This window comes from Eumetopias jubatus, unplaced genomic scaffold, assembly GCF_037043125.1.
Source record: "Eumetopias jubatus isolate StellerSeaLion01/CBP00866 unplaced genomic scaffold, mEumJub1_p1.0 scaffold_17, whole genome shotgun sequence".
Lineage (NCBI taxonomy): Eukaryota > Metazoa > Chordata > Mammalia > Carnivora > Otariidae > Eumetopias > Eumetopias jubatus.
In genome coordinates, this window is record NW_028274823.1 from 51,323,036 (window position 1) to 51,350,080 (window position 27,045).

At 47.6% G+C, this 27,045-nt stretch overlaps 1 protein-coding gene across 29 annotated transcripts in view; it reads left to right on the top strand.

Moving 5' to 3' along the window:
- KCNMA1 (potassium calcium-activated channel subfamily M alpha 1) overlaps nt 1-27,045 on the top strand; it is a 744,082-nt gene that overhangs the window by 160,161 nt on the left and 556,876 nt on the right. Inside the window, exons 4-5 of one of the 29 annotated variants that reach the window (XM_088020044.1) lie at nt 12,804-12,830; nt 13,897-13,912. The exons of the other annotated variants lie outside the window; for them this stretch is intronic. Of the exons in view, the coding sequence (XP_087876170.1) occupies nt 12,804-12,830; nt 13,897-13,912 (43 nt within the window). The remainder of the gene's footprint in view (nt 1-12,803; nt 12,831-13,896; nt 13,913-27,045) is intronic. 29 annotated transcript variants of the gene reach the window in all.

Genomic DNA, 27,045 nt, shown 5'->3' on the forward strand with positions numbered 1-27,045 from the left:
GAAACTTTGGGGCTCCCCAGTCTGTGGTCTTGGACCACCATGCTCTGCTTCCTCCCAAGTCTGGCAACTTGGGTTCTGGACTCTCCAGGAAGCAGCTGTGACCTTGGGACGGTCATATGCCTCAAGCTCACCTTCCCTATCTCAAATGGAGGTATTGTAGTAAAGGTGACCTTTATGGGTCTCGGCAGATCCGTATGTCCCCACGACTTTGATGCTGTGACTGAGAGCTCTGTCTCCCGGTTCTATGGCTGACAATTAAGCTAGATGAAATTGTAGTGTCTGGAACCCTATCAGATTGTCCTTGATGGGACCCAGAAGCCCCCAGGGTCTTCTGATCTCCTGGCCTTACATCTGCTGAATGCCTCTCAGCCCACATGGTTGCAGACGACTGCGGGGCAGAGCCCCGTTCCATCATGAGGGAACACAATCAGGAAAGAGGAGTTGATGAAAGTGTGGTTGTTTGATCTGATGTGGAGCCTGCCCTGTCCTAACAGCGGAGCCATGGTCTTTGCAATGTGCAATTCGTTTTGCCAGATGGAGATATAAGGCCAAGAGCTATGGGAGGTGATGATGCATGTCAGAGGGAGGTGGCAATAGCTTTATAATATGGTGTCCTTCACAGTCTGGCCTAGAGGTCACTCTGAGATCTTGGGACAGGCTCTGTGTTCTTCCAGTTGTGTGTTCTCGGTGTAGGTGTCTATTTATTTCTTTTCTCTTCTCTTCCTTTCCCTTCCCTTCCCTTTATTCATCTCTCTTCACTCCCTCTCTCCTTCTTTTCTTTCTTTTTAAGTACTGTTGATGAGAGCTTTCAAATTGAAGGGGATAATTTGCCTCCTGTGGGCATCTCCATTCCATGTGATGTAATGGGTACACCCTTGGCTCTGTGAATGGGCATAGAAGGGTTATTTGCTCATGGTCTTTCCTTCTTGCCCCTCTCTGACCCCTTAACTCTCTTGCTAGGGCTAGATTCCGCCTGTCTCATGCATTACTCTTTCCTATGACTCTTGAAGCCTTCAGTGATTGATTGGAAAATGGAGTCTAGTGACTTCTTTCTTGGAAGTTATCACAACTTAACGCATATGTGATATAAATAATGTGTGTGTGTGCTTCATTTGCCTGTGTGTCTCACTGGAGGATAAGCTCTTTGAGGACAGGGATCCTTTCTGCTGTTGTCATCATTGCGGTCCCAGGGCTTCTAAGCACAGGGTATGGCTTACAGTAGGTCTCAATGCTTGTTTGTTGAATGAGTGAGGGAGGTAGGTGATTGGATGAGTCTTCCTTTGGAGCTGAAGAAACAGGTTCAGGTAGCTAGGTGTTTTGCCCAAACATCTCTGCCAGCCATCAGCTGACACAGACCTGGGCTCTGTCACCACAGTCTGTTCAAGGGGATCACAGCCACACCCATCCCTGTCCTGCCCGTGGGGACCCTACTCTCTAGTTGGAGAGGCCAGCGGAGGGTGGGGGAGGGCCAGGCAAGGAGCCGTGCTAGGCCATATCACGGGTGAGACACAGGCAGCCAGGCCTCGAAGGGGCAGCGAGCTCTGGGCTAGGGACGGGTGGGTCACCCTGAGCCACACAGCTGGTCTCTGCCTCCACCTTCAGCAGCTGTGGTACGTTCCTCATGTTCCTGCCAAGGGTGTGCCTTTGCTGGACTTATCACCTCCTGCCAGCTGAACCCCTGCCAGGAGCACTTTCTGGGGGTGGCCCCATTTCCCTGCCAGGTTGGATTGAGGTCCGTATCCTATGGGCATCTCCACAGGCTGAGGCAGAGTGTGGGCTCACCAGCCCCAGCACCACAATGTGGGCAGCGCTCCCTGTAGTTGAGGGTGGCTGAGGGATGGAACTAGGAATCTGGGAGGGTCTGGCTCACTCTCAGTATAATATATGAGGGAAGAGATTGTTCCCAGGAAGGATGCGTCCATGAACAGTTTTTGTTTGTTTTACACTGGAGGAAATTAGATGCCTGCTGTGTGCGGCGCTAACAAGATGCTTTGTATATGGCATCTTACATAATCTTCCCTACAGCCCTCTGAAGCCAGTACTGTTACTCTCCCCATATTACAGATGAGAAAGTTGAAGTTCAATGTGTTTAAGTGACTCCCGTAAGGTGGGTACAGCTAGTGAGTAACAGAGTCCAGATTCAAACTCAGGCTCCCCCAACCCCAAGCATTTGTATGCAAGATGAATTCTAAGGCCTGAGAAGAACCAGGCGGCTCCAGAGACAGGAGGTGCCATAGAATGCAAGGTCCAGCCAGAATGCCTTTCTTTCCTGCAGACTGCTTGGTGCCCCCGGGTCAGGGGCCACCAGCTTTGCCCTCAGCCGAATCTCTAGCCCGAGGGCCCTTCCTAGAGCCTGGAAGGCTGAGCACTTTGCTCTTGGTGCTCTCGGAAGCCAGGTGGGCAAGGAGCCCTGCTCCTGCTGAGGTCTCCCTGCTATTCCCAGCCTCATCAGAGACTGTGACTGGGCCACAGGTGGGAGCCCTGGAGGACCAAGGCCTGGCCTTCTGAGAGCGGACCATCCGAATTACCGGTGTGTACGTGTGCTCCATTTTGGGTGTACTTAAGTCTCTTCTCTGTTTTTGGTTTAGAATTTGGGCTGTATCCCTTTGTTCCCCACTCCTGTAGACTTACACACAACCATGGCCCTGTGTGGAAGACAAGTGCTTGGCCGTCTCAGCCTCCAGAGCTCATGGAGGGAAGCGATGACTTTGAGGAAACAAGATATGCAATGATTTAGAAACTTCGTCTCAGCTCTGTGATGTAATTTCCTCTCACCGCAGATTTATCTTCTCAATTCTGTGCAACTCAGACCAATATTAGTATGGCTTCCCCCTCTTGTCTGTCTGCACACCGGGCTGAGTTGGCTGTCAGGGATGCTGGTGCCCTGAAGCCCTGAGGAGAGTTTGCCTTAGAAGGCAGGGAGCCAGGCTCTGGATTTGGCCCTGGCTGTCATTGCTTGTGTGGCTCTGACCCACTCACTTAACCTCTCTGAGCCTAGGAGTCCTCCTGTCTCAAATGGGAGTTCAGTAGTGATACCTGAGTTGCCTTAAGGCAAGGGGCAGTGCCAGACCTGGGATTTCTAGATGCAGTGCTCTGGGTTACTTAGTAGCATGCCTCAGATTTGCTGCTTCCCCATGAGCAAGAGGCTGTATCACTTTTTTTTTTTTTTTAATTCAGGGGCATTAAGGTTTAAAAAGGAATTAAGAGACCATCTTCCTGGCCTCAGTGTGTGCTTCAAGGATCATCTCTCCACTTTCCTCTCTGTGCACTAAAAACATCAAGAAGAGGGAGGGGAGCATAGCCCTGTAGGCATGGAATCATTTCTTTTTTTAAAAAATTTTTTATTGTTATGTTAATCACCATACATTACATCATTAGTTCTTGATATAGTGTTTCATGATTCATTGTTTGTGCATAACACCCAGTGCTCCACGCAGAACGTGCCCTCCTTAATACCCATCTATTACCCAGGCTGACCCATCCCCCCACACCCCTCCCCTCTAGAACCCTCAGTTTGTTTTTCGTAGTCCATCGTCTCTCATGGTTCATCTCCCCCTCCAACTTACTCCCCTTCATTCTTCCCCTCCTGCTATCTTCTTCTTTTTCTTTTTTCTTAACATATCTTGCATTATTTGTTTCAGAAGTACAGATCTGTGATTCAACAGTCTTGCACAATTCACAGCGCTCACCATAGCACATACCCTCCCCAATGTCTATCACCCTGCCACCCCATCCCTCCCACCCCCCACCACTCAGGAACACTCAGTTTGTTTCCTGAGATTAAGAATTCCTCATATCGGTGAGGTCCTATGATACATGTCTTTCTCTGATTGACTTATTTCACTCAGCATAACATCCTCCAGTTCCATCCACGTCGTTGCAAATGGCAAGATCTCATTCCTTTTGATGGCTGCATAATATTCCATTGTGTATATATACCACATCTTCTTTATCCATTCATCTGTCGATGGACATCTTAGCTCTTTCCACAGTTTGGCTATTGTGGACATTGCTGCTATAAACATCGGGGTGCACGTACCCCTTCAGATCCCTACATTTGTATCTTTGGGGTAAATACCCAGTAGTGCAATTGCTGGATCGTAGGGTAGCTCTATTTTCAACTGTTTGAGGAACCTCCATACTGTTTTCCAGAGTGGTTGCACCAGCTTGCATTCCCACCAACAGTGTAGGAGGGTTCCCCTTTGTCCACATCCCCGCCAACATCTGTCGTTTCCTGACTTGTTAATTTTTGCCATTCTGATGGGTGTGAGGTGGTATCTCATGGAGGTTTTGATTTGGATTTCCCTGATGCCGAGCGATGTTGAGCACTTTTTCATGTGTCTGTTGGCCATTTGGATGTCTTCTTTGGAAAAATGTCTGTTCATGTCTTCTGCCCATTTCTTGATTGGATTATTTGTTCTTTGGCTGTTGAGTTGGATAAGTTCTTTATAGATTTTGGATAGCAGCCCTTTATCTGATATGTCATTTGCAAATATTTTCTCCCATTCTGTTGGTTGTCTTTTGGTTTTGCGGACTGTTTCTTTTGCTGTGCAAAAGATTTTTATCTTGATGAAATCCCAAAGTTCATTTTTCCCCTTGCTTCCCCTGCCTTTGGCGATGTTCCTAGGAAGAAGTTGCTGTGGCTGAGGTCGAAGAGGTTGCTACCTGTGTTCTCCTTTAGGATTTTGATGGACTCCTGTCTCACGTTTAGGTCTTTCAACCATTTGGAGTCTATTTTTGTGTGTGGTGTAAGGAAATGGTCCAATTTCATTCTTCTGCATGTGGCTGTCCAGTTTTCCCAACACCATTTCTTGAAGAGACTGTCTTTTTTCCATTGGACATTCTTTCCTGCTTTGTCGAAGATGAGTTGACCATAGAGTTGAGGGTCTATCTCTGGGCTCTCTATTCTGTTCCATTGATCTATGTGTCTGTTTTTGTGCCAGTGCCATACTGTCTTGATGATGACAGCTTTGTAATAGAGCTGGAAGTCCGGAATTGTGATGCCGCCAGCTTTGCTTTTCTTTTTCAAGATTCCTCTGGCTATTCGGGGTCTCTTCTGGTTCCGTACAAATTTTAGGATTATTTGTTCCATTTCTTTGAAAAAAGTGGATGGTATTTTGATGGGGATTGCATTGAATGTGTAGATTGCTCTAGGTAGCATTGACATCTTCACAATGTTTGTTCTTCCAATCCATGAGCATGGAACGTTTTTCCATTTCTTTGTGTCTTCTTCAATTTCTTTCATGAGTATTTTATAGTTTTCTGAGTACAGATCCTTTGCCTCTTTGGTTAAATTTATTCCTAGGTAGCTTATGGTTTTGGGTGCCATTGTAAATGGGATTGACTCCTTAATTTCTCTCTCTTCTGTCTGGTTGGTGTATAGGAATGCCACTGATTTCTGTGCATTGATTTTATATCCTGCTACTTGACTGAATTCCTGTATGAGTTCTAGCAGTTTTGGGGTGGAGTCTTTTGGGTTTTCCACATACAGTATCATATCATCTGCAAAGAGTGAGAGTTTGACTTCCTCTTTGCCGATTTGGATGCCTTTGATTTCTTTTTGTTGTCTGATTGCTGTGGCTAGGACTTCTAATACTATGTTGAATAGCAGTGGTGAAAGTGGCCATCCCTGCCGTGTTCCTGACCTTAGGGGAAAAGCTCTCAGCTTTTCCCCATTTAGAATGATATTCACTGTAGGTTTTTCATAGATGGCTTTTATGATATTGAGGTATGTACCCTCTATGCCTATACTCTGAAGAGTTTTGATCAAGAAAGGATGCTGTCCTTTGTCAAATGCTTTTTCTGCATCTATTGAGAGGATCATATGATTCTTGTTCTTTCTTTTGTTAATGTATTGTATCACATTGATTGATTTGCGGATGTTGAACCAGCCTTGCAGCCCAGGGATAAATCCCACTTGGTCATGGTGAATAATCCTTTTAATGTACTGTTGGATCCTATTGGCTAGTATTTTGGTGAGAATTTTTGCATCCATGTTCATCAAGGATATTGGTCTGTAATTCTCCTTTTGGATGGGGTCTTTGTCTGGTTTGGGGATCAAGGTAATGGTGGCCTCCTAAAATGAGTTTGGAAGTTTTCCTTCCATTTCTATTTTTTGGAACAGTTCCAGGAGAATAGGTATTAATTCTTCTTTACATGTTTGGTAGAATTCCCCTGGGAAGCCATCTGGCCCTGGGCTTTTTGTTTGTTGGGAGATTTTTGATGACTGCTTCAATTTCCTTAGTGGTTATAGGTCTGTTCAGGTTTTCTCTTTCTTCCTGGTTCAATTTTGGTAGTTGATACATCTCTAGGAATGCACCCATTTCTTCCAGGTTATCTAATTTGCTGGCATAGAGTTGCTCATAATATGTTCTTATAATTGTTTGTATGTCTTTGGTGTTGGTTGTGATCTCTCCTCTTTCATTCATCATTTTGTTGATTTGGGTCATTTCTCTTTTCTTTTTGATAAGTCTGGCCAGGGGTTTATCAATCTTGTTAATTCTTTCAAAGAACCAGCTCCTAGTTTCATTGATCTGTTCTACTGTTCTTTTGGTTTCTATTTCATTGATTTCTGCTCTGATCTTTATTATCTCTCTTCTCCTGCTGGGTTTAGGCTTTATTTGCTGTTCTTTCTCCAGCTCCTTTAGGTGTAGGGTTAGGTTGTGTCTTTGAGACCTTTCTTGTTTCTTGAGAAAGGCTTGTATTGCTATATACTTTCCTCTCAGGACTGCCTTTGCTGTATCCCAAAGATTTTGAACACTTGTGTTTTCATTTTCATTGGTTTCCATGAATTTTTTTAATTCTTCTTTAATTTCCTGGTTGACCCATTCATTCTTTAGTAGGATGCTCTTTAGCCTCCATGTATTTGAGTTCTTTCTGACTTTCCTCTTGTGATTGAGTTCTAGTTTCAAAGCATTGTGGTCTGAAAATATGCAGGGAATGATCCCAATCTTTTGGTACCACTTGAGACCTGATTTGTGACCTAGGCTGTGATCAATTCTGGAGAATGTTCCATGGGCACTAGAGAAGAATGTGTAACCCGTTGCTTTGGGATGGAATGTTCTGAATATGTCTGTGAAGTCCATTTGGTCCAGTGTGTCATTTAAAGTCTTTATTTCCTTGTTGATCTTTTGCTTAGATGATCTGTCCATTTCAGTCAGGGGGGTGTTAAAGTCCCCCACTATTATTGTATTGCTGTCAATGTGTTTCTTTGCTTTTGTTATTAATTGCCTTATATAATTGGCTGCTCCCATGTTCGGGGCATAGATATTTACAATTGTTAGATCTTCTTGGTGGATAGACCCTTTAAGTAGGATATAGTGTCCTTCCTCATCTCTTATTATAGTCTTTGGTTTAAAATCTAGTTTGTCTGATATAAGGATTGCCACCCCAGCTTTCTTTTGGTGTCCATTAGCATGGTAAATGGTTTTCCACCCCCTCACTTTCAATCTGGGGGTGTCTTTGGGTCTAAAATGAGTCTCTTGCAGACAGCATATCGATGGGTCTTGTTTTTTAATCCAATCTGATAGCTGTGTCTTTTGATTGGGGCATTGAGCCCATTTACATTTAGGGTAACTATTGAAAGGTATGAATTTAGTGCCATTGTATTGCCTGTAAGGTGACTGTTACTGTATATTGTCTGTGTTCCTTTCTGATCTATGCTGCTTTTAGTCTCTCTCTTTGCTTAGAGGACCCCTTTCATTATTTCTTGGAGGGCTGGTTTTGTGTTTGCAAATTCCTTTAGTTTTTGTTTGTCCTGGAAGCTTTTTATCTCTCCTTCAATTTTCAATGAGAGCCTAGCTGGATATAATATTCTTGGCTGCATATTTTTCTCGTTTAGTGCTCTGAAGATATCATGCCAGTCCTTTCTGGCCTGCCAGGTCTCTGTGGATAGGTCTGTTGCCGATCTAATGTTTCTACCATTGTAGGTTACATATCTCTTCTCCCGAGCTGCTTTCAGGATTTTCTCTTTGTCTCCGAGACTCGTAAGTTTTACTATTAGGTGTCGGGGTGTTGACCTATTTTTATTGATTTTGAGAGGGGTTCTCTGTGCCTCCTGGATTTTGATGCCTGTTTCCTTCCTCACATTAGGGAAGTGTCCTGCTATTATTTGCTCCAATATACCTTCTGCCCCTCTCTCTCTTTCTTCTTCTTCTGGGATCCCAATTATTCTAATGTTGTTTCATCTTATCGTATCGCTTATCTCTTGAATTCTGCCCTCGTGATCCTGTAGTTGTTTATCTCTCTTTTTCTCAGCCTCTTTATTTTCCATCATTTGGTCTTCTGTATCGCTGATTCTCTCTTCTGCCTCATTTATCCTAGCGGTTAGTGCCCCCATTTTTTATTGCACCTCATTAATAGCCTTTTTGATTTCTACTTGGTTAGATTTTAGTTCTTTTATTTCTCCAGAAAGGGTTTCTCTAATAGCTTCCATGCTTTTTTCAAGCTCAGCTAGTATCTTTAAAGTCATGATTCTGAACTCTAGGTCCGACATCGTACTAATGTCCATATTGAGTAGGTCCCTGGCTGACGGTACTACCTCTTGTTCTTTTTGCTGAGGTGATTTTTTCATCTTGTCATTTTGTCCAGAGGAGAATAGATGAATGAGAGAACAAAATGCTAACAGGTTAACAACGTCCCCAGCAAATATACTCTCTACAAATCAGAAAAGACCTGAAACCAGGGGAAAAGAAAGGAAAAGAAAGAAAAAGAAAGAGAAAGGAAAGAAAGAAAGAAAAAAGAAAAAGATAAAAACAAAAACAGAACAATACAAAAAAAACAGAATATGATCAAATATGATCAGGCTAGTGCATAGATCAGTGCCACACACTAGATTTTGGGCGTATTTTGGTCTGTTAGAAAAAAGTGCCTCCTAAAATTTTAAAGGAAGAAAGACTTATATATGTACAAAATAAGGGCTGATACAATGAAGGGATGGAAGATGACTGTAAAGATGAAAATTATAAAAGATTTTATAAAAGGAATTCATACAATAAGAAGTTGTTTGAAAAAAGAAAGAAGATTTAAAAAAAAGGAGAGAATGTGATCAGGCAGGAGACTAGAACAAAGCCATACACTAGTGATTTAGGGTATATTTTGATCTGTTAGAAGAAACTGTATCTCAAAATTTTCAAGAGAGAACAACTTAATTATATATATGCCAAAAATAAGGGTAACTACTATGAACGGATAAAATATGACTCTAAAAATGAAAAATAAAAAATGTTTTTTTTTAAAAAAAGGGATTGATAAGATGTTGGTTGATAAAGGGAAAAAGAGAAATTAAAAAAACAGTTAAAAAAATTAACTTTGAAATACTAATGAATCATGGTAAAAAAAGCCATGAATTCTATGTGCAGTATTCCCCTAGCGCTGGAGTTCTCTGGTTCTCCTTGATCGGTAAACTTGGTCTTGGCTTGCTGGCTGTTTGTGCTGATCTTCTGGGGGAGGGGCCTGTGCCGTGGTTCCCAAATGTCTTTGCCGGAGGCTGAATTGCCCCGCCCTTGTCGGTCCGCGCTAAGCAAGCTGCTCGGGTTTGATCTCAGGAGCTTTTGTTCCCTGCAAGCTCTCGGTACAGCTTTGGAGGACTACAGTGAAAATGGTGGCCTCCCAATCTCCGCCCCAGAGGAGGCAAGAATTCGAGGCCCTGCTCCTCAGGGCGCCCCCAGAGAAAAGCAGTCAATCACTCCCGTCTCCCCGCTTTCCGGCCGCACTCTGTGCTCACCCGGCCTGTGACCAAGCGTTTCTATCTCTGGCACCCGACCCCGTGTGGGGTCTCCCAACCCAGCAGATCCCTGCGGTGCGTTCCCGCACCGCTCCTCCCCGGGGAGGAAGGGGAGTCTCCCCGGCTCTGCCGCTTATTGGGTCCCTGCTGGAGGAGCAGTGGCCCGACTGGGCCGCGGATCACAGTTCATGGCAACCCTGAGCTGAGAGCCCGCGCCTCGGCTCCGTCTCTGCAGCCGGCTTCCCCGCTCCGATCCCTGGGAGCTCTGCCGCACTCAGGCACCCCCGGTCTTTCTGTGACCCTGAGGGTCCTGAGACCACACTGTCCCGCGAGGGTTCCACCCCCCGCTTAGCCACTGCAGTGACGTCCCTCAGCGGAGCCGACTTCTAAAAGTTCCAATCTTGTGCTCCGCGGCTCTATCACTTGCCAGAAGTGGCCGACGGAGGCCCCCCTCCCCCGCCGTCTATCCTCCCGAATATCGCCTCAGATTCACCTCTCCGCACGTCCTACCTTCCAGAAAGTGGTCGCTTCTCTGTTCAGAGAGTTGTTGCTACTCTCCTCTTCGATCTCCTGTTGAGTTCGTAGGTGTTCAGAATGGTTTGATCCCTATTCAGCTGAATTCCTGAGACCAGACGAAATCTAGGTCTCCTACTCCTCCGCCATCTTGCTCCGCCCCTCGGAATGGAATTATTTCTTTATAGAGACCCTTCCCCTACTCCAGGAGCTTGCAGATGGAGGGTCTGACTTGAACCTCCTGGAACCTATGAGAGAGAAACAAGGCTCTCTGGCCCAGTAACCCAGACGAGGAGATTCCAGCACCCAGAGAGGTCAAGTAGTTCTCAGAAAGTCACACAGCAATTTGAAGGCAATAGAACTCGGGTGTTGACTCTGATCCAGTGCTCCTCCAACTTTGGTATGCCCAGGAATCTTCTGGGAGTCTTGTGAAAATGTAGATCAGGAGGTCTGGGGTGGGGCCCGAGATTCAGAATTTCTGACAAGGGCCCAGGTGCTCCTGATGCTGCTGGTCTGAGGACCTTGCTCGGAGTGAAGTGAGGAGGCCGAGGTCTTTACAGCCTCATCAGGTAGGAGTGAGCCCTCTGTCCTCTCCTGCCTCCTCATTGATTGGTGTGCCCCAACTTTTTCCAGAGTTTTCTTTCTCTTCCGCCGTGAAGGCCTGGGTTGCTGCCACCGTGCTTCCCCGGCCCGTTTTCTCTGGGCTCCTCTTGCTTCATGTTTGAAGTGAACGTCACATCTTAGCTGGTTGCTGAGAGGCCCCCAGCTCGGAAGCCTGCTTGCTGTAGGCTCACAGTCCCCATTCCAGGGAGATTCGAATGCCTGAATTAACTTCCTCTGGAGCAATAAACCACCCTGAGTGCTAACCTAGTTCATATTTTTAGAATGTGCTCCATCAATTACTTCACTTGCAGAGCAGCGTCGCTCTGCTCATCAGGGAGGGGCTGGCAGAGTCTTCCTCAGGTGTTCTTGAGCTGCCCCCTCCTTGTTCCCATCCCTCCTGAAGTCAGGCTTTCGCCCTTGGCCTTGGATCCTCAGTGTTTAGGATGGAGAGATTATCCACCCCATTTGGTAGACGTGGTGCAAACAGAGGCCCAGAGCAAGTGACAGTTCAGGTCCGGAAGTGCAGTGTGATGGTCCCGAGAAGCAGGGCCCCTGAGCCCTTCACCTCCCTGCTGGGGACAGGGCATGAAAGAGGGACATTCTCCCAGGCCAAGCAGGGCCAGGGACTCTCTCTCTGAGCCACTGTTTTGCAAGATGCTAGCCTGAAGGGAAGCCAGGTACGGGGCCATGACCCATGCCACCCTCTGGTAGGATGGTTTTTATTTATAAAGTTCATCTGGAAAATCCTCATGCTAGAGAAGACTGCCAGGCTTCAGCCAGTGGTTGATGCCGCGCCCTCCCCACCCTGGGGAGACCTCTGACTCTGGCACCAGACCAGTGTTACCAAGTGACTGGGTTTGTGTTTTCAGCCCAGCTTCTCCCACCTGTGGCCGAGGCGTTAATGAGCAACACTGCCAAGAGGCCGAGAGGCAGGCTGGCTCCCAGGCTGGGCCCCGGCTGGACAGGGCCTCTCCGGGGGGTGGGGAGGGCCACTTTCAAACCCAGGGCGACATGGTCAGTGGCTGGCATTTCTTAACCAAGCTCCGCCTCTGGACCCAAGGCCTGTGGAGGTGGCAACTTCATGCATTCTTCCACCAATTAAACTTGAGCACCAGCTGGGTTCAAGGCCCCGGGCAGGCTGCCCAAGGGCTCCGAGAGGGAGGGCAGTGAACAGGACACAGTCCCTTTCTCAAGGACCTTAGGCCTCTTCCTGGGCAGGCATGCTGTGTTCATCTGTAAAAGTAAAAGCTGAAAGCATCCAGAAGTGTGTGTGTGTGTGTGTGTTTATGTGTCAGTGTGTGCACGTGTCTGTCCGTGTTCATGGACCTGTGTGCTCATGTGTATGTGTGTTCTGTGTCAGTGTCAGTGTGTGTCCATGTTTCTATGTGTTAGAGTGTGAGGATCTCGTCCTGATCCTTACTCTGTGACCTGGAGAAAGTCCCTTGGCCTCTCTGGCCCTTGCTTCCCTACCGTGAAATGAAGACCTGGATCATCTCCTTATCTTACGAGAATTAGTCAGTTTTGCAACTGAATGAGTCACTCCACAAATGGCAGTCTGAGCCATTTGGCCCACAAAGCCTAAAATATTTACAGAAAAAGCTTGCTAGCCCTCTGCTAAGTGCATTATAAACATGGACTTTTTTAATCCTCCTAATAGCCCTATTAAGAAGGTATTATTGTGCCCACTTGATGGATGAGGACACTCAAGCCCAGAGTTATCAGATACCACGTCTAAGGTGACACAGTTAGGAAGTAGGCAACGGGATGTGAACCTGGGCAGTGGGGCCCGGAGGGCTGGAGCTCGGACCACTCTGCAGTGCCGATAGAGGACCCTGGGGAGGGACAATGGGCTAAGATTTGGGGGCTCATCTTCAGAGTGCTACCTTGACCTTGCCAGGCTCTTGTCCAGAGTAGTGATGTGTCAAAGTTCTGCTTTGGAAATTGCTGTAAAGTGGATGTCCAGGGACCACCCTGCCTTTGGGGATACTCGGTCTCCAAACTGTATCCCTGAAGCACTAGATCATTCTTGGATGCTACACCTGCATGTCATTAGCCGGGCACTGCTCACAAGAGCTTCTCCGCAAAGACTTCCTAATTTAGATTATCGGCCAGTGTTTATACAGTTGCCACGTGCTGTGGTCTGTGTCCTGGCTGCCTGCTGTAGATTGTAAATGCTTGGAAGGCCTGCGTTGTGTTTTTCACGGTGTGTTGTTCGGGGCAGAATGGTGTCTCATCAGGCCAGAGGATTCTGAGGCCACAGTGGTATCAGAAGGGAGCTGTCAGGATGCTTGCACCTCGAGAGGCTTCGCCCAGAGCTGAGAGTCACAGGCAGGGAGGATCAGTGATGGAGCAGGTGCTGTGGGTGCCCCACCCCATCCCTCAGCACCCTCCACTCCTATCCTGTGCAGCTAGCTGCTCCTAGCTTGGTGCCCTCCCCATGGCTTGGAGCCAAAGTGAGCCCGGACAGAGTCAGCGCCTGCAGGCACGGCCCCAGCCGCAGACCCCTGCATCTGGCTCCTCAGTGGCACGGCCCCGAGGCATGTTCTACACCAGAGCTAGTCACCGAAACTTCTGGGGTGATGGAAATGCTCTACATCAGTGCTGTCCAATATGGTAGGCACTGGTTACACGTGGCTACTGAGCTCTTGAAGTGTGGCAAGACCAAGGAACTGTATCTTGAATTTTCAGTAATTGAATGTCAGTAGCCAGATGTGGCTAGTGTGGAGCAGGGCAGCTGTGCCCTGTGTCCCAGAGGTCCCCAGCAGGACTGAGCCTGGCTCAGTTGTCTTTGGCAGTGTCCTCACTGTTAACAAACCCTGCATTGAATTCCTTACCTTCCCCACTCCCCAGCTGATTCTTCCCTGGAGTTGCCATCCAAATAAACTCTTCATTCCAGCCATATGAAATTGCCATTTTTTTGATCAAAAAAATGGTTGAATGTTAGTACTTTCATATGATTCAGTTTGCACTGAAATCCCCACCTTAGGTCTGCATCCTGGGGAAGCCCCACCTCATGGGGGTGTCGAGGTTTGTGTTGGTTTTTGTGTGCAAGCTAGGGGAGGGGTGGTTGAAGTCATTCCCTGCCCAGGTGGGATTTTAATCCCAGCCCTGCCTCAAGGTGGCTATGCAGCCTTGAGCAAGCCACTAAGCCTGTCTGTGCCTCAGTCCTCAGTGAAGATTATCCTTCCTACTCCCCTGGCCCAGTGCCTGCCCTTCCCGCCTTGCAGGCTGGTTGGAAGGAGCCAGGGAGCTCATAGACAGGACAAGTCATTAGAAGTGAGCGTAGTGAGGCTGTAAGTTGCCATTCCCAGGTGTGGTGCCCCTGCAGCACCCTGTCCCTGGCTAGAGGGAAGCTTGCTCATGGCTGATGGAATCCGGACTGTGTCCGTCTTTAATGCTAGGATGGGCATTCCCGGCTGCCCGGGATGCCTGTGCCCTGAAGCCGTCTTTGCCTACCCCCCTCCTTTTGGCAGGGTGCGCTTAGCCACGAGCGTGAGCTCCTGAGCAGGGATGCTGGGAAAACTTACCCTGGCTGCCATCTGATCAGAGCAATAGCATGATTTAGTGGATGGCTGCTGAGGGCCTCTCATCTGTTTCCCTTGTCCACCAAAAGGCAGTAAACAGTTTAAATAGGTGGTGATGGTGAGGCTTATCCTTTTTTAGATTTTTCCTGGAATGGGACTAGACAGGCTGGGGCCATTGTACTAGCAGGCAGTGTGGATTCTCCTCATTCCCTCCAACTTCTTGAACTTTCCAGGGGTTTGTTCCTTCAGCTCCGACTTGCCTTGTCCAGAAGCTCAACACCTCCCAGAATGTTCATGCTGGAGGGAGGCTGAGCCATCAGGGACCATTCAGGAAACCAGGGCTCACTCCTACTCCAACAAGTGCAGTAGGAGTTTATGTGGGGAACTAAGTATAGAGGTATTGGAGGGGATAAAAAACGAAGCATGAAATGGAGAGGTGACCCCCAGAACAGCAATAGCAGGAAGCTGCTAGCATCCCTAGGGTTGGGGGCAGGGGGCAGTCAGGGAGAGCTGGTTTCCCGGAGCTCAGAATCCAGAAGCATCTCGGGTTGCTGGAACTTTGGAAGGCCTGCTAGGTGGGGCAGGACCACAGAGGAAGTGACTCTCTGGGGACAGCAGGAGACCCAGAGGTGGTAGAGCCACTGTGGAGACACCACCCAAAGCAGAGAAAGAGAGGGAGAAGCATCCTGGTTTTTCTCCTCCTTCTTACAGGAAGAAAAACTGTCTTCTGCCTATATACTTATTGGCCAGATCTACCAGAAGGCAGAGGGCAAGGGAGTAGGCTGGGGCTGGGGGTGGGGGAAGTGTGGTTTTTAGGAGAGTACTCAGGACTGGGTCTGAGGGCAAATGACGAGCATGGGGGCCTCAGAGAGCCTTTAGATGAGATGTTCTCATCCTGGAGCCTGCGAATGAGCTCCAGGGAGCCCAAGCACCTCGAGGGAATGTAGGCGCTATTTTGTCTCCAATGTACATTCACTCTCTAGAAAGAGAGCTAGTATCTTTCTTCAGATTCTCAAGTTGCCCAGTGCCCACCTAAAGATGAAGCACAATCGATAGATGCACCACCTTGTCTTACTCAGGGGAAATCTGTGGGTGCAGAGAAACACACCTGTACCCTTGGTTTAGGGTCCTTTCTGCTAACTGGCTGTTGTCCTTCAATTGTATATTAGGAAAGGCCCCTTTCTGCTCTCTGCCTCTCCAGAACTAGCTGTGTGTCTCCTCTTGCTGGTCAGCCTTCCTGATCTCAGGCTCACAGGAGTGCTCCGTCCAGCATGCTCCTGCGCTATGGCTGCCATGCCATTGATCTGGATCCTGGTCTAGGCGCACCACACAGTGTGTGATGCAGGCAGAGCTGGCACTGGGAACAAAATCCAGTTCTCCTTCCCTCCGTCTCCTTTGTTCAATAAACATGGACCTTGCACCTACCATGTGCCAATTTTGCCAAGTACTGGGGAGACAGTGCCGATCAAGATAGATGATGACCCTGCTGTCATGGAAGTAGAGGTAGAGTTAGAAAACAAGCAAGAGAACAAAGACACAAACAAGATAATTTCTGACTATGATAAGTGCCAAGAAGATATCAGAACCGGGAAATGGGTTACAGTAATGAGGGTTGAGGAGGGGAGCTATTTTTGATGGGGACATGTTTAAGCAGAGATGTGAGGGAGGAGGAGTCAGCTTTCCAAGAGAAAAAGCATGGAAGATAGGGGCAAGGGCCAGTGTGAAGGCCCCGGGGTGGGAATGAGGACCCCAAAAACAAAAACAAAAACAAAAACTAAAACAGAAAATGGGCCCATGTAACTGACGCCAAATGAGAGCTCTTGCCCGGACAGTCTTTGACTCTTCTGATGGACCCTGCCATGCCGCATGCAGACTCTTCTTGCTTTTGTGGGTGAAATGGGTGGCCAAGGGTTCCTTCCTTTGCCATGCTCTGTTCTCAGCAGGGTGTGTGGCAGGTGGCTGGAAGCTGACTTTCCGTGCCCCAGAGCAGGGGCTGAATGTTTTGGTGCCTCTGAGATGCCGGGAGGATGGCAGATTGTTTCTGTTCAGTTCATCAGTCACACAAAAGCCCAGAGAGCAAAGAGCACAGGCTTAATTTATTTTGTTTATTTTGCAGAGGAAATAGCACTTCCTTGGAGTGAAAGCTCTGAAGACTAAAAGCTGAATGGAGAGGGGGAGTTTGGATTAAATGAATGGGCTGACCAGCTCTGACCCACTTTCCATCCAGCACAGCAGTGATGAGAGAGGAAATTGCATTCTGGCTCTCTCTGTGCTGGCCCAGGGGCTGGTCACTTTTCCAGCCTGCCCTTTCACAGGGGATGGGACTTCTGTGCAAGTCGGGCTTGATGGAAGGGTTCTTGAAGGTAACTCATAAGATGGGGCGTGGGTCACAGTGTACAGTGGCCTCGTGCCCTGCCTGAGTCCATCTTGGACACTTCAAGCCTGTCTGACAGCACCCCATCCTCTTAGTAGTGAGGGCAGGTATAGATTTAGGTGAAGGTCATTTTCTTGGTTCTGTGATGTAACTGAAATGGGAAGAAGAAATCACTGTTCCTCCGGACTGCAAAGGAGTGATCAAAAGGGGGAATTGTCAGGAGGCCTGGGGCAGGCTGGGCAGGGAGGCCAGGGGACATTCCAGCTCATCCCTGTGACCAGTCTAGTGCTGTGATTGCAGTGTCCATGAAGGGCTTACTTCAAGGCATCCTGGGTTCACATTCCGGGCTCCACATTTCATTAGCTGTGTGGCCCCGCAGGTTACTAATCTGGTTTAGAGGCCTCAGCTTCCTCACCTCTAAAATGGAAGTATTAATACCTGTCTGTCCCACCTCTCGGGTTGGTGTGGGGTTCCAAAAGGATGCAGGGTTTGAAAGTGCTGCCAGGCACATAGTAGGTACTTAGTAAATATAGGTTGCTTAATTGAAAGGATGCATAAATAAGTAACTGAGAGACCAAAACTGGTATATTATCTGGAACATTATGACTATAAGGAATGAGCATTGGAATGACAGTGACAAGGAGGAAGTTAGGGTGGACTGTTGCAAGGTACCCATGAAGATTCATCATCCCAAGGGCTTGGCCAGCTCCATCAAGTGTCCTCACTGCAGGAAGAACATGGTCTGGACATAATGCAGATCGTCCTGCTCCCATAGGATGGATGACTGTGAATCACAACACTGGTACTTGGGTCTGTTTGTGGATTTCTTGCTCCTCAGGATTCTTTAGACAGCTGTTCACATGAGGCTCTTAAAAGAGAATCGAGCCCAAGAGTGAGGGAAGGCTCTAACCATGGCATTTTGAGGGTGCTTCACTAATGAAATAATTACATCATTAATCACCAAATGAAGAAGGAGAGGAGAAGGCATCAAAAGAAGAGCACATGTTCATATGCAGTGATCACTGACAAACTCTGATTTTAACAGGCCCTTATGAAGAGCACTGAAGAGTCATCTGACTTAGGGCTGATCAAAAGACGTTCAGGAAGGCTGAAACACAGAATGAACTAAAGCTCGTAAAAAGAGCCAAAGATAGCCCTAGACCTTTGTAAAATAATAGCCCCAGAGTTAGAAGGTGAACAAGACGGGATAGTATCACTACTCTGGAAACGTGATAGTGTTAGCAGACAAAGAAACAAAATAGAAAAGTGAGTGTTTTCTGTTTTTTCTCTCTGCCTTCTCCACCTGGAATGAACCCTCTTTGGAATGAAAAAGAGATTAAGTCTCTTGCAAGGAACTAGAGAGTCATTTTAAAATGTGTTTCTAGGATCAAGTGGGTCCTCTGGCAGGGTCTTGACATATACTTTGGGTATGTTGGATATGATTACAGAGTTGTGTGGGGGAGTCTTTTGATTGATTATTTTCATTATGGATTGAATTTTCCAGCTTCTTTGCATGCCTGGTAATTTTCGATTGGATGCCAGACAGTAAATTTTACCTTGTTGGGTGCTGGATATTTTAGTACTCCTATAAATATTCTTGAGCTTTGTTCTGGGACACAGTTAAATTTCATGGAAACAGTTTGATCCTTTTGCCTCTTGCTTTTAAACTTTATTAGGTGGGACCAGAGCTGCCTTAAGGCAGGGCTGAATTTTCCCCACCATAGAGGCAATGCCATTCTGAGTACCAGGATGAGTTTGCTAGGTCTGCCATAACAAGACATCACAGACCGAGTGGCTTACCAACAGAAATTTATTTTCTCCCAGTTCTGGAGGCTAGAAGTCTGAAATCGAGGTGCCAGTAGGGTTTTTTTCTTCTGAGACTTCTCTACTTGGCTTGCAGATGGCCATGTTCTCTCTGTGTCCTCATGTAATCATCCCTCTGTCTGTGTGGTCTGTATCCTAATTTTTTCTTAAAAAGGACGCCAGTCATACTGGATTAGGGCCCCACCTAAGGACCCCATTTTGGTTTAATTACCTCATTAAAGACCCTATTTCCAAACACTGTCACATTCAGAGGCACTGGGGGTTAGCGCTTCACCACAGGACACAATTTGGTCTGTAACTTGGTGCCTCATGGATTTTGAGGTTTTCTGTTCTGGCTGGTTGGACATGACCTATTTCCAGGCCCATGTGAGCTCCCTGCTGTTCTGTGTGTCCCTCCAAGACGTTTCTCTCCTTAATCCACATTAATCCACCTTGGGCAGTTTCCTCACAGACCTGTGCTGATCAATACCTAGACTCAAGGAGGCCCCTCTCCTGATCTCTGGAGTGCTGTCTTGGCAGCTTTCTCCTCTCTGGTGCCTTGCCCTGTGAATTCTAGCCACTTCAGCTTCCCTGGAATCCCAGCTCATCTCCTCAATTCAGCGACAGCTCTGGGCTCTGCCTGGGTCCCCCCTCTCTGTGCCACAACCCAGACAGACACCCTCCAGGTGGCTGGCTGGGGCAATCATGGGCTCCTCTCATTTGTCTCTCAGGGATCACTGTCCTGCTCTTCCTGAGCTCCAGTGTCGACAAATCCTTACTTCCAGTGTTGCTTCTGATTTTTCAGTTGTTTTGAGGAGGGGGTTCTTGTTTAATTTTTATTTATTTATTTATTTAATTTATTATATATTCTTTTTATTAACATATAATGTATTTGTTTCAGGGGTACAGGTCTGTGATTCATCAGTCTTACACAGTTCACAGCACTCACCATAGCACATGCCCTCCCCAGTGTCCATCACCCAGCCACCCCATCCCTCCCACCCCCTCCACTCCAGCAACCCTCAGTTTGTTTCCTGAGATTAAGAGTCTCTGATGGTTGTCTCCCTCTCTGGTTTTGTCTTGTTTCATTTTTCCCTCCCTTCCCCTATGATCCTCTGCCTTGTTTCTCAAATTCCACATATCAGTGAGATCATATGATACTTGTCTTTCTCTGATTGACTTATTTCGCTTAGCATAATACCCTCTAGTTCCATCCACATCGTTGCAGATGGCAAGATATCATTTTTTTGTTGGCTGCATAATATTCCATTGTGTGTGTGTGTGTGTGTGTGTGTGTGTGTATAACACATCTTCTTTATCCATTCATCTGTTGATGGACATCTAGGCTCTTTCCATAGTTTGGCTTTTGTGGACATTGCTGCTATAAGCATTAGGGTGCATGTGCCCTTTCAGATCACTACATTTTGAATCTTTGCAATAGTGCAATTGCTGGGTTGTAGGGTAGCTCTATTTTCAACTTTTTGAGGAACCTCCATACTGTTTTCCAGAGTGGCTGCACCAGCTTGCATTCCCATCAACAGTGTAGGAGGGTTCTTAAATCCAGTCCCCCCTACTTCCTTTGGAGAGTCTTTGAGTAGTGGGGAACACCTGGAGTGTTCTGGAATTTTTTGTTCTCCCTGGTATTTCTCAGTGCATGTTAGACGATGGATTTTGGAATTGCCATTCTAATGATACTGTGGCTTATCCTTGGGAATAATTTTTGATCAGATTGTTAAGCTGAGTGCTTGTGAGCCCTTAGAGGTGCAAGTGGTGGTCACATTGGACTCCATTCAAATAGGTCAGGCTGGAATCACCAGCCTTAAAGAACTGACATCCACCTGTAGGGCTTTCTTTACCCTGACTTACCCTTAAGTCATGTCAGTGAGGTTTTGCTGCACACCAAGATTTCCTTCTGTCCTTATAGCAACCTTCTCAGGTGGGTGCTGTCATCCTTGTTTTCCAGAAGGGGAAACTGCAGAGAGCTTAAGGAAATTTCCCAAATCTAGAGTTTGAATGCAGTTCCGTTGGCCCTTAAATGAGATGCTACATTGTCCAGTATCTTCATCCCCGTTTTGATTAGGGAGGATCCAAGAGCTGGGACCTCAACTCAATCAGCACATCAAAAACAACAGATTAGGTACAAGACCAAGGACGCTTCCTGGTCCCTGCATTGAGATAAGAAAAGATCCCCAGAAGCAGATGGAGGTCAAGACTTATTCCTGGAAAAGACCTCATTTTAAGAAGGGAACTTAGAGATTATTCAGTCCTCACCTTCCAGCTGGTGTTAGTGGTGGCCAGTGGACCAGAGCTTTTGGGTGTGGCAGTGACACACTAATGGGCAGATAGGAAGCAGGACTTTCCTTAGTTGCCCTGGTCTCCATTATGTGAGGGGCTTTTCCTTGTGCATTTCTAAAGTGTGCAATTACCCCTGGATAACTGGATGGATGAATACAACCTTGGATGGGTACAACCTTGTCGATTGTAAATGAATCATCACCTTGCCTCGCCATCACCACCAAAATGCCTTTCACACTCCAATTAAATTAACCCACTTACTTCATTCTCTAATGAACCTTTCCCAAAGTTAACCCCTCTGCCTCCATCTAGAGAAGAACTCTGGTTAGATGTCAACACGCTTTTGCTCCCTTGGGTGTCCACTCTGTTCTCCCATTCGAATGTGGCTCTTTCCATGTGATCATCGGTGGGCAGTGGGGAGGGGACAATCTTGTTAAATTTTGTTAAAAGAACGCTTTGCTGGCTTGGAATGCCAGCCCCTGTCCAGAGCATCGATCAAATATAGGACTGGTGCTTTTATTTCCACTGCTGTTAGCAAAACTTTGGTGGGAAGGAGACATCGGGTGGGGAGTTTAGTCAGACCCAGGGGTGGGTGGTCCCCAGAAAATTCTTGTTAGGGCTAGTTTCCTAAGGTGAAAAGAGTTGTGAATTTCAAAAACATTTTGTGAACATCTACAAACTTTTGTTTACTGCGGGTTTGTAATTGAACTATATGTATAGGGAGGAAAAAAAAATGAGGCACAGAGGGTCTCTGAAAATATCGGTGCCCCACATGGTGATGGCCGTAAGCCTTGCCCATAAGCAGGAGGTACAGTCACTAGCATATGTGGTCCACATGCTGCAGAGCGTGCCCACACCTGGGCAGGTGCACACCTGGCCTCTGTTTGAATCCACCAGCCTTCTAACCCAGTTCCCGTGCTCCCTCTTTGGGAAGCCACCCTTGTAGGCCAGGCTGGAAGTGAGCTTCCCCTCTGAGCCCCAGCTGCCCTTCCCCCATATATCTTTGCTGTTAGGGCTCTGGTCACTTTCTGCCTGGGCGTTGAGTTAGTTACTTACCTTCTTACTTCCTCAGCTGGACTCTACCATCCTTGGAGGACCGGGTCCAGGTCTGAGCCATCTTTGTGACCCCTTCAGTGCTTGCCAGAGAGCAGATGTGACCTCTCACTGGTGGTTCCTTTTCATCTGCTTAATGTCCTCCAGCCCGTGTATTGCAGAGGGTGAAAATAAGGGAAGGATCTTACCCTGTTTACTTCAGGGATACCTCTGGGTCAGGCTGCCCTTGTATTTCAGGGGTCCAGGGTTGGTGGGAAGTGGCTTCAGCTGGGATTTGGGGCTAAGCCGTTAAGAGTTTGGGTCTGCTGCAGCCCCTTCCCTCTCCTCGACTCAGGACAGTGGAACCCTTGGGGTGGGTCTGAGGCAGGCAGACTGTCACTTGGTGAAACTCTGAAATTTTTAAGGTTTTTATTACGGGTAGTACATCCTCTAACTAACAGGATAACTTAAAGTAAAAAAGAGGCTTTTTATGATAATAAAATTGTGTGTTTATGGTAGAAAACTTGGGAAATAACAAAAAATTATAAAGAGCAAGCAATTGCTTCTGTAATCCTACAATGCAGCAATCCTATTTTGGTGTATTTTATTATTGCAATGAAATGTTACGCTGAAAATGTGATTGGGTCATAAGGTATATAAAACTTTAAAAATACTGGCTTTTAAAAATAAAAGTAACACATATGGTATTCAAATATTTCATAAAGATATAAAATGAAAAATATAAGCTTTCTGCCCACCCACCTGCCTTAATCCCTAAAACCTCTCTCTAAAGGTACCAACTCTTCAAAGATTCTTTTGTATATCTTGGGGGTGGTGGTGGTAGGGAGGAGCACACATATACTAGTTCTCGTACACGTGACTATTTGGACTTACAGGCTAGAAGCAGGTAAGGAGCATTTCCTCCTTTTGCTAGTGATATTTCAAAAATATTTTAAATGGCACCACCTCAGTCCGTCATGAAGCTGTCCTATCTCTATTCTCTGTTGGGCATTTAGTTTCTTTCCAGTTTATCTGTTATTAAAAGTAATACTTTAAAAACATTTTTATATATAATTTTGCCCACCTCTGCTTTTTTTTTTTTTTTTTTCCAGGATAGAATTCCAGAAATGGAATTCTTGTAGCAAAGGATAGAAACTTTTCTGGCTGTTGGTAGATACTGTCCAATTATGATACATCATCATTATTATTATTTCTTCTTCTTCTTTTAAGATTTTATTTATTTATTTGAAAGAGAGAGAGAGTACAAACAGGGGGAGCAGCAGAGGGAGAGGGAAAGGGAGAAGCAGACTCCCCACTGAGCAGGGAGCCTGAAGTGGGGCTCAATGCGGGGCTTGATCCCAGCACCCTGGGATCATGACCTGAGCCGAAGGCAGCCACTTAACTGACTGAGCCACCCAGGCGCCCCTATGATACATTTCTTCTATAGAAATAGGACCATTTCTCTTGACCATCAGTTCTTTTTGATGTCTTGAAGATTAAAAAAGTAATAGAAGAAGACCTGCTCTTTATAAAAAATTCAAACGACATACAAGTTCATGGAGTGAAAAGTAAAAGGGGCGTGCCTCCTCAACCTCTGTCCTCAGCTCAGAAGTAAGCCCTGTTAAAGCCAAACCAGGATTGGACAGACCTAAATTAGAGTTTGGATGTTGCCGTGTAATGGTGGATTAGTTACGCAGTCGCTGGGCCTTGGGTTTCTTCATCTGTAAGCTGGGTGTACCAAGAATCCCTCTGTTGGATTGTGAGGATGACGTGGGTGTGTGCAGAGGGCCTGGCCAATGGTAGGCACTGTTACGGGTGTCGTGTTTGTTGAATGACTGATTGCGGCTCTCTGTGGGATGTAGAATCCACAGACTCAGGCTGAGATCGTGCTGGAAAGCGCTCCACTCATTCTGATGAATGCAGGCCCTTCTCTGCCCAATTGCTTTGAGTCTGGCCTGACAGAATCACAGTGCTGTGAGCTCCACAAGCAGGAGACAGTTCCCAGCAGCAGGTGCACTGAGCTGTGTCCTAGTGTGCTCGTCTAGGCTCTTTGAGGAGCAGAATATCATCACCCCTTTATTAGGATGGACACACCCTGGATTCCTATTCCTGAGAACTCTGACATTAAGGAGAGAAGAATCAGGCAAGAGGAGTCCCAGCTTGGACGGGCGTGGATGGAGTGTCCCCTTGGAAACGCCAGCCTGCTCGAAATTGTAGGCGTGACACGAGAAACCCTCCTATTTATATTGCACTAAACTCTGCAAATATCTTTCGTAACACTAAGCCCTGGGTTGTTTTAACAGCATCTCTAATTATAATCTTTTTAACATTTACCATGCTGTCACACCACCCTGATTAAAGTGCCATGGTGAGCATGGCTGTGCGCGCGCCCAGTGGCAGCGTTGCTGATGAGAAGGTGCCGCTAAAGCTGACCTTCCAGGAAAATTGGCTGAGCCATCACTTAGAATGCAGAGGACCCAGGGGGCCACTGTTCTGGGACCCAGGCCCAACATGTCCCAGCTGAAGCGTATCCCTGTGGTCTTCAGGCTGCATGTGTGAGATGGAAGAGCAGGTGTGTTGTGCAAGTCCCAGGGGGCCAGAGGAAGGCGTTTCCTGGGGTGATGGTCTGTTTTGGTGGCCTCAGCATCCTTTAGTCTACCTGACAATCAGCTCCTGTGAGTCTGTGTGGAAGAGGGGCCCGGCTCTGCGAGAGCTTGGCTAACAAGTATAGAAACATTAAGTGATTCCATGTGTTGGGCAGACGTTCATCAAGCATCTTCTGTGGGAGGAACCCCGGGTTGTACTAATCATGGCCAGCCAGTGACTAGTAAGAGAGGCTGGGCACTGGTACAGACTGGGTGTTTTGGAAATGGATCTGAGTGTGGACATAGGATGTTTGCTGGGGATCAACACCTGTGAAAGGAGGGGGGCAGAGGCAGCAGTGGCCACAGGGACGAGTGGGGGGCTGATGCAGGCCCCACCAAGCCCCCAACAGCCCAGCAGGGAGCTCGGGGAGAATAGTGCCCAACAGAGTTGAGGTCTCCCGGCTGGAAGGGCTGGGCCTCTCTACTCCACCTCGGGCGCTCACCAGATACTGACCGTACACATCAGGAATGGTGTTACCTTCGGTGAAGCCACTGCCTGCAGCGGAGGCTGACCCTGATGGAGCCAACAGCTGGAGGCTGTCTGCTGACCCCACGCCCTGAAGGTCCCTTGAAGGAGGATTGGACCAGAGCATGCCCACAGCTAGGCAGAGCCTGGTGAAGGAACCGGAGTTCCCCCTGAATCCTGAAGGACCCCTCAGGCTTTGGTAGGCACAGAGGAACGGGGGCGGGGGGCTTCCACGTGAGCACAACAGCGTGAGCAAAGGTCTGGAGGAAGAAAAATAGCGCATCATCACAGAGAGCCAGTACGCACAGCATTGATGTCTGGCTATCGGAGCAGAGACCCTGACGTCATTGAGAACAGCGCAGGGGGCCACCCGCGTGAGTGACCTTCCCAGCTGTTTGCCTTCTACCCCTCCCCTGAAGCCTGTTTTTCCTGTCACTGTTAGGGAAGCGAAGTCAACCTGGTGATGTGTCTTCCCGCTTGACCTGGAGTGGCCTTTCCTCTGTGTCCTCCAGCTGCTTCACCTCGGGCAACTGGGAAGATTATCTGCTTCCTCCTGCACAAAGCCTGGATTTTCAGGGCTCATCTCGACGAAGGTGGAGGTGACTTCTAGGGTAGCTGACCAGAGCCTTGAGAACCTCCTTGAGCCTGGTCACCCAGTTCTCTTCACAGGTTCTCCTGGGGGGGGCGGTGCAGGGATCTGGAGAGAGCACCCAGGCTCCCAAGGGTAGGGGGCCACGCTCAGCCTCTGACGGGTGTCTGGGAAGCTGGCAGCAGGCAACGTGTTTGCTGGGCCTCTTGTAGCCCCTCTGGTGAAGAAAGGCTGGTCTTTGGGCTGACAGCTTGTCTGTTTCGATTTCTGAGATAGCCCCCGAGGTGAAGGGATTCTCACAGTCAGCACCTCTGTTCACCTTCCCTGGTGGTCTTGGGGGGTCCTTCTTAGCCAGGTGCTTGTGGCAGCAGGGGGTGCTATGAGAAGAACACAGAAACAGAAGAGTCATGCCATGAAGGCAGGTAACCGGGGTCCAGCCAGCTCTCCCCCGACACCCGCCTTACCCAGCAGCATCCTCCCCTTTCACACGCGCTGTTCCCGCCTCCCTCCTCTCCTCTGGCTCCCTGGCTCAAGCTGCCCCTTGGCCAACAAGGGCCACTCCTTAAGTCCCTGTCCCTTGACGTTGGATTTCCTCTCAAGTAACCTCAGAGGCCCTAGCTTGGGTGTTGTCGTGGTATTTTGGGATTTGATGAAGGAACAGAGACAGCATGGCCCTGTGGCCTGTTTGTGGTAACCTCCCTCGGCCTTGACTAATGACTGCAGTGACATCTGTGCACAGGAGGCAGGTCCCTGCTGCAACCCTGTGTGATTGAATTTCCTGAGTTATTCTGTATCAGCAGGCTTGTACCTGGTGTGGGGTTCGGGTTTCAGGGCCCTCCCACTCAGGGCCAGGTCGATTAGGAAATAGCAAATGGCTAAAGCTCCAAGTACTCTGCAGCTGTAGTAACAGAAGTGTCCAAAGGTAAAGTTAATCACAAATTTTCATTAAAGGATTTTGTTGAAATTGGTCGTTCATCGATATTTTTCCCATCTACAAGTTAACCACAGGGAGCTATGTGTATTTTTATTCTCCCCACATGTGCTTGCATTGTGTGTGTGTGTGTGTGTGTGTGTGTGTGTGTGTGTGTGTGTGTGAGAGAGAGAGAGAGAGAGAGAGAGAGAGAAGGAATCTTTCTGCAGAAGATGCAGAGGTTGGTTGTTCACATTACCCTTGCTAGCAGAGCTAACCCACGCGGCCTGCATCAGCTCTGCACACAATATATTCTTGCAGTTTGCCATGATAGAAAGCTGAGATAGTAGCTGCATTTTTCCCCCTGTGGTTTTCTTGGGCTTTTCTGAACCTGAACAGAGCTTGTTTTCCATCTCTAAATCCTGCTGGGGGGGTCTTGGCTGCTGGGATTCCAGCATTCTGGCCCTGTCTGGGGCAAGCCTTGCGTCTCTAGGAGGTGCTCCTGCCGCCACAGTTGGGTTGCTATGGAAACCAAGTCCCACCATATGGTATAGAGCCTGTTTATTT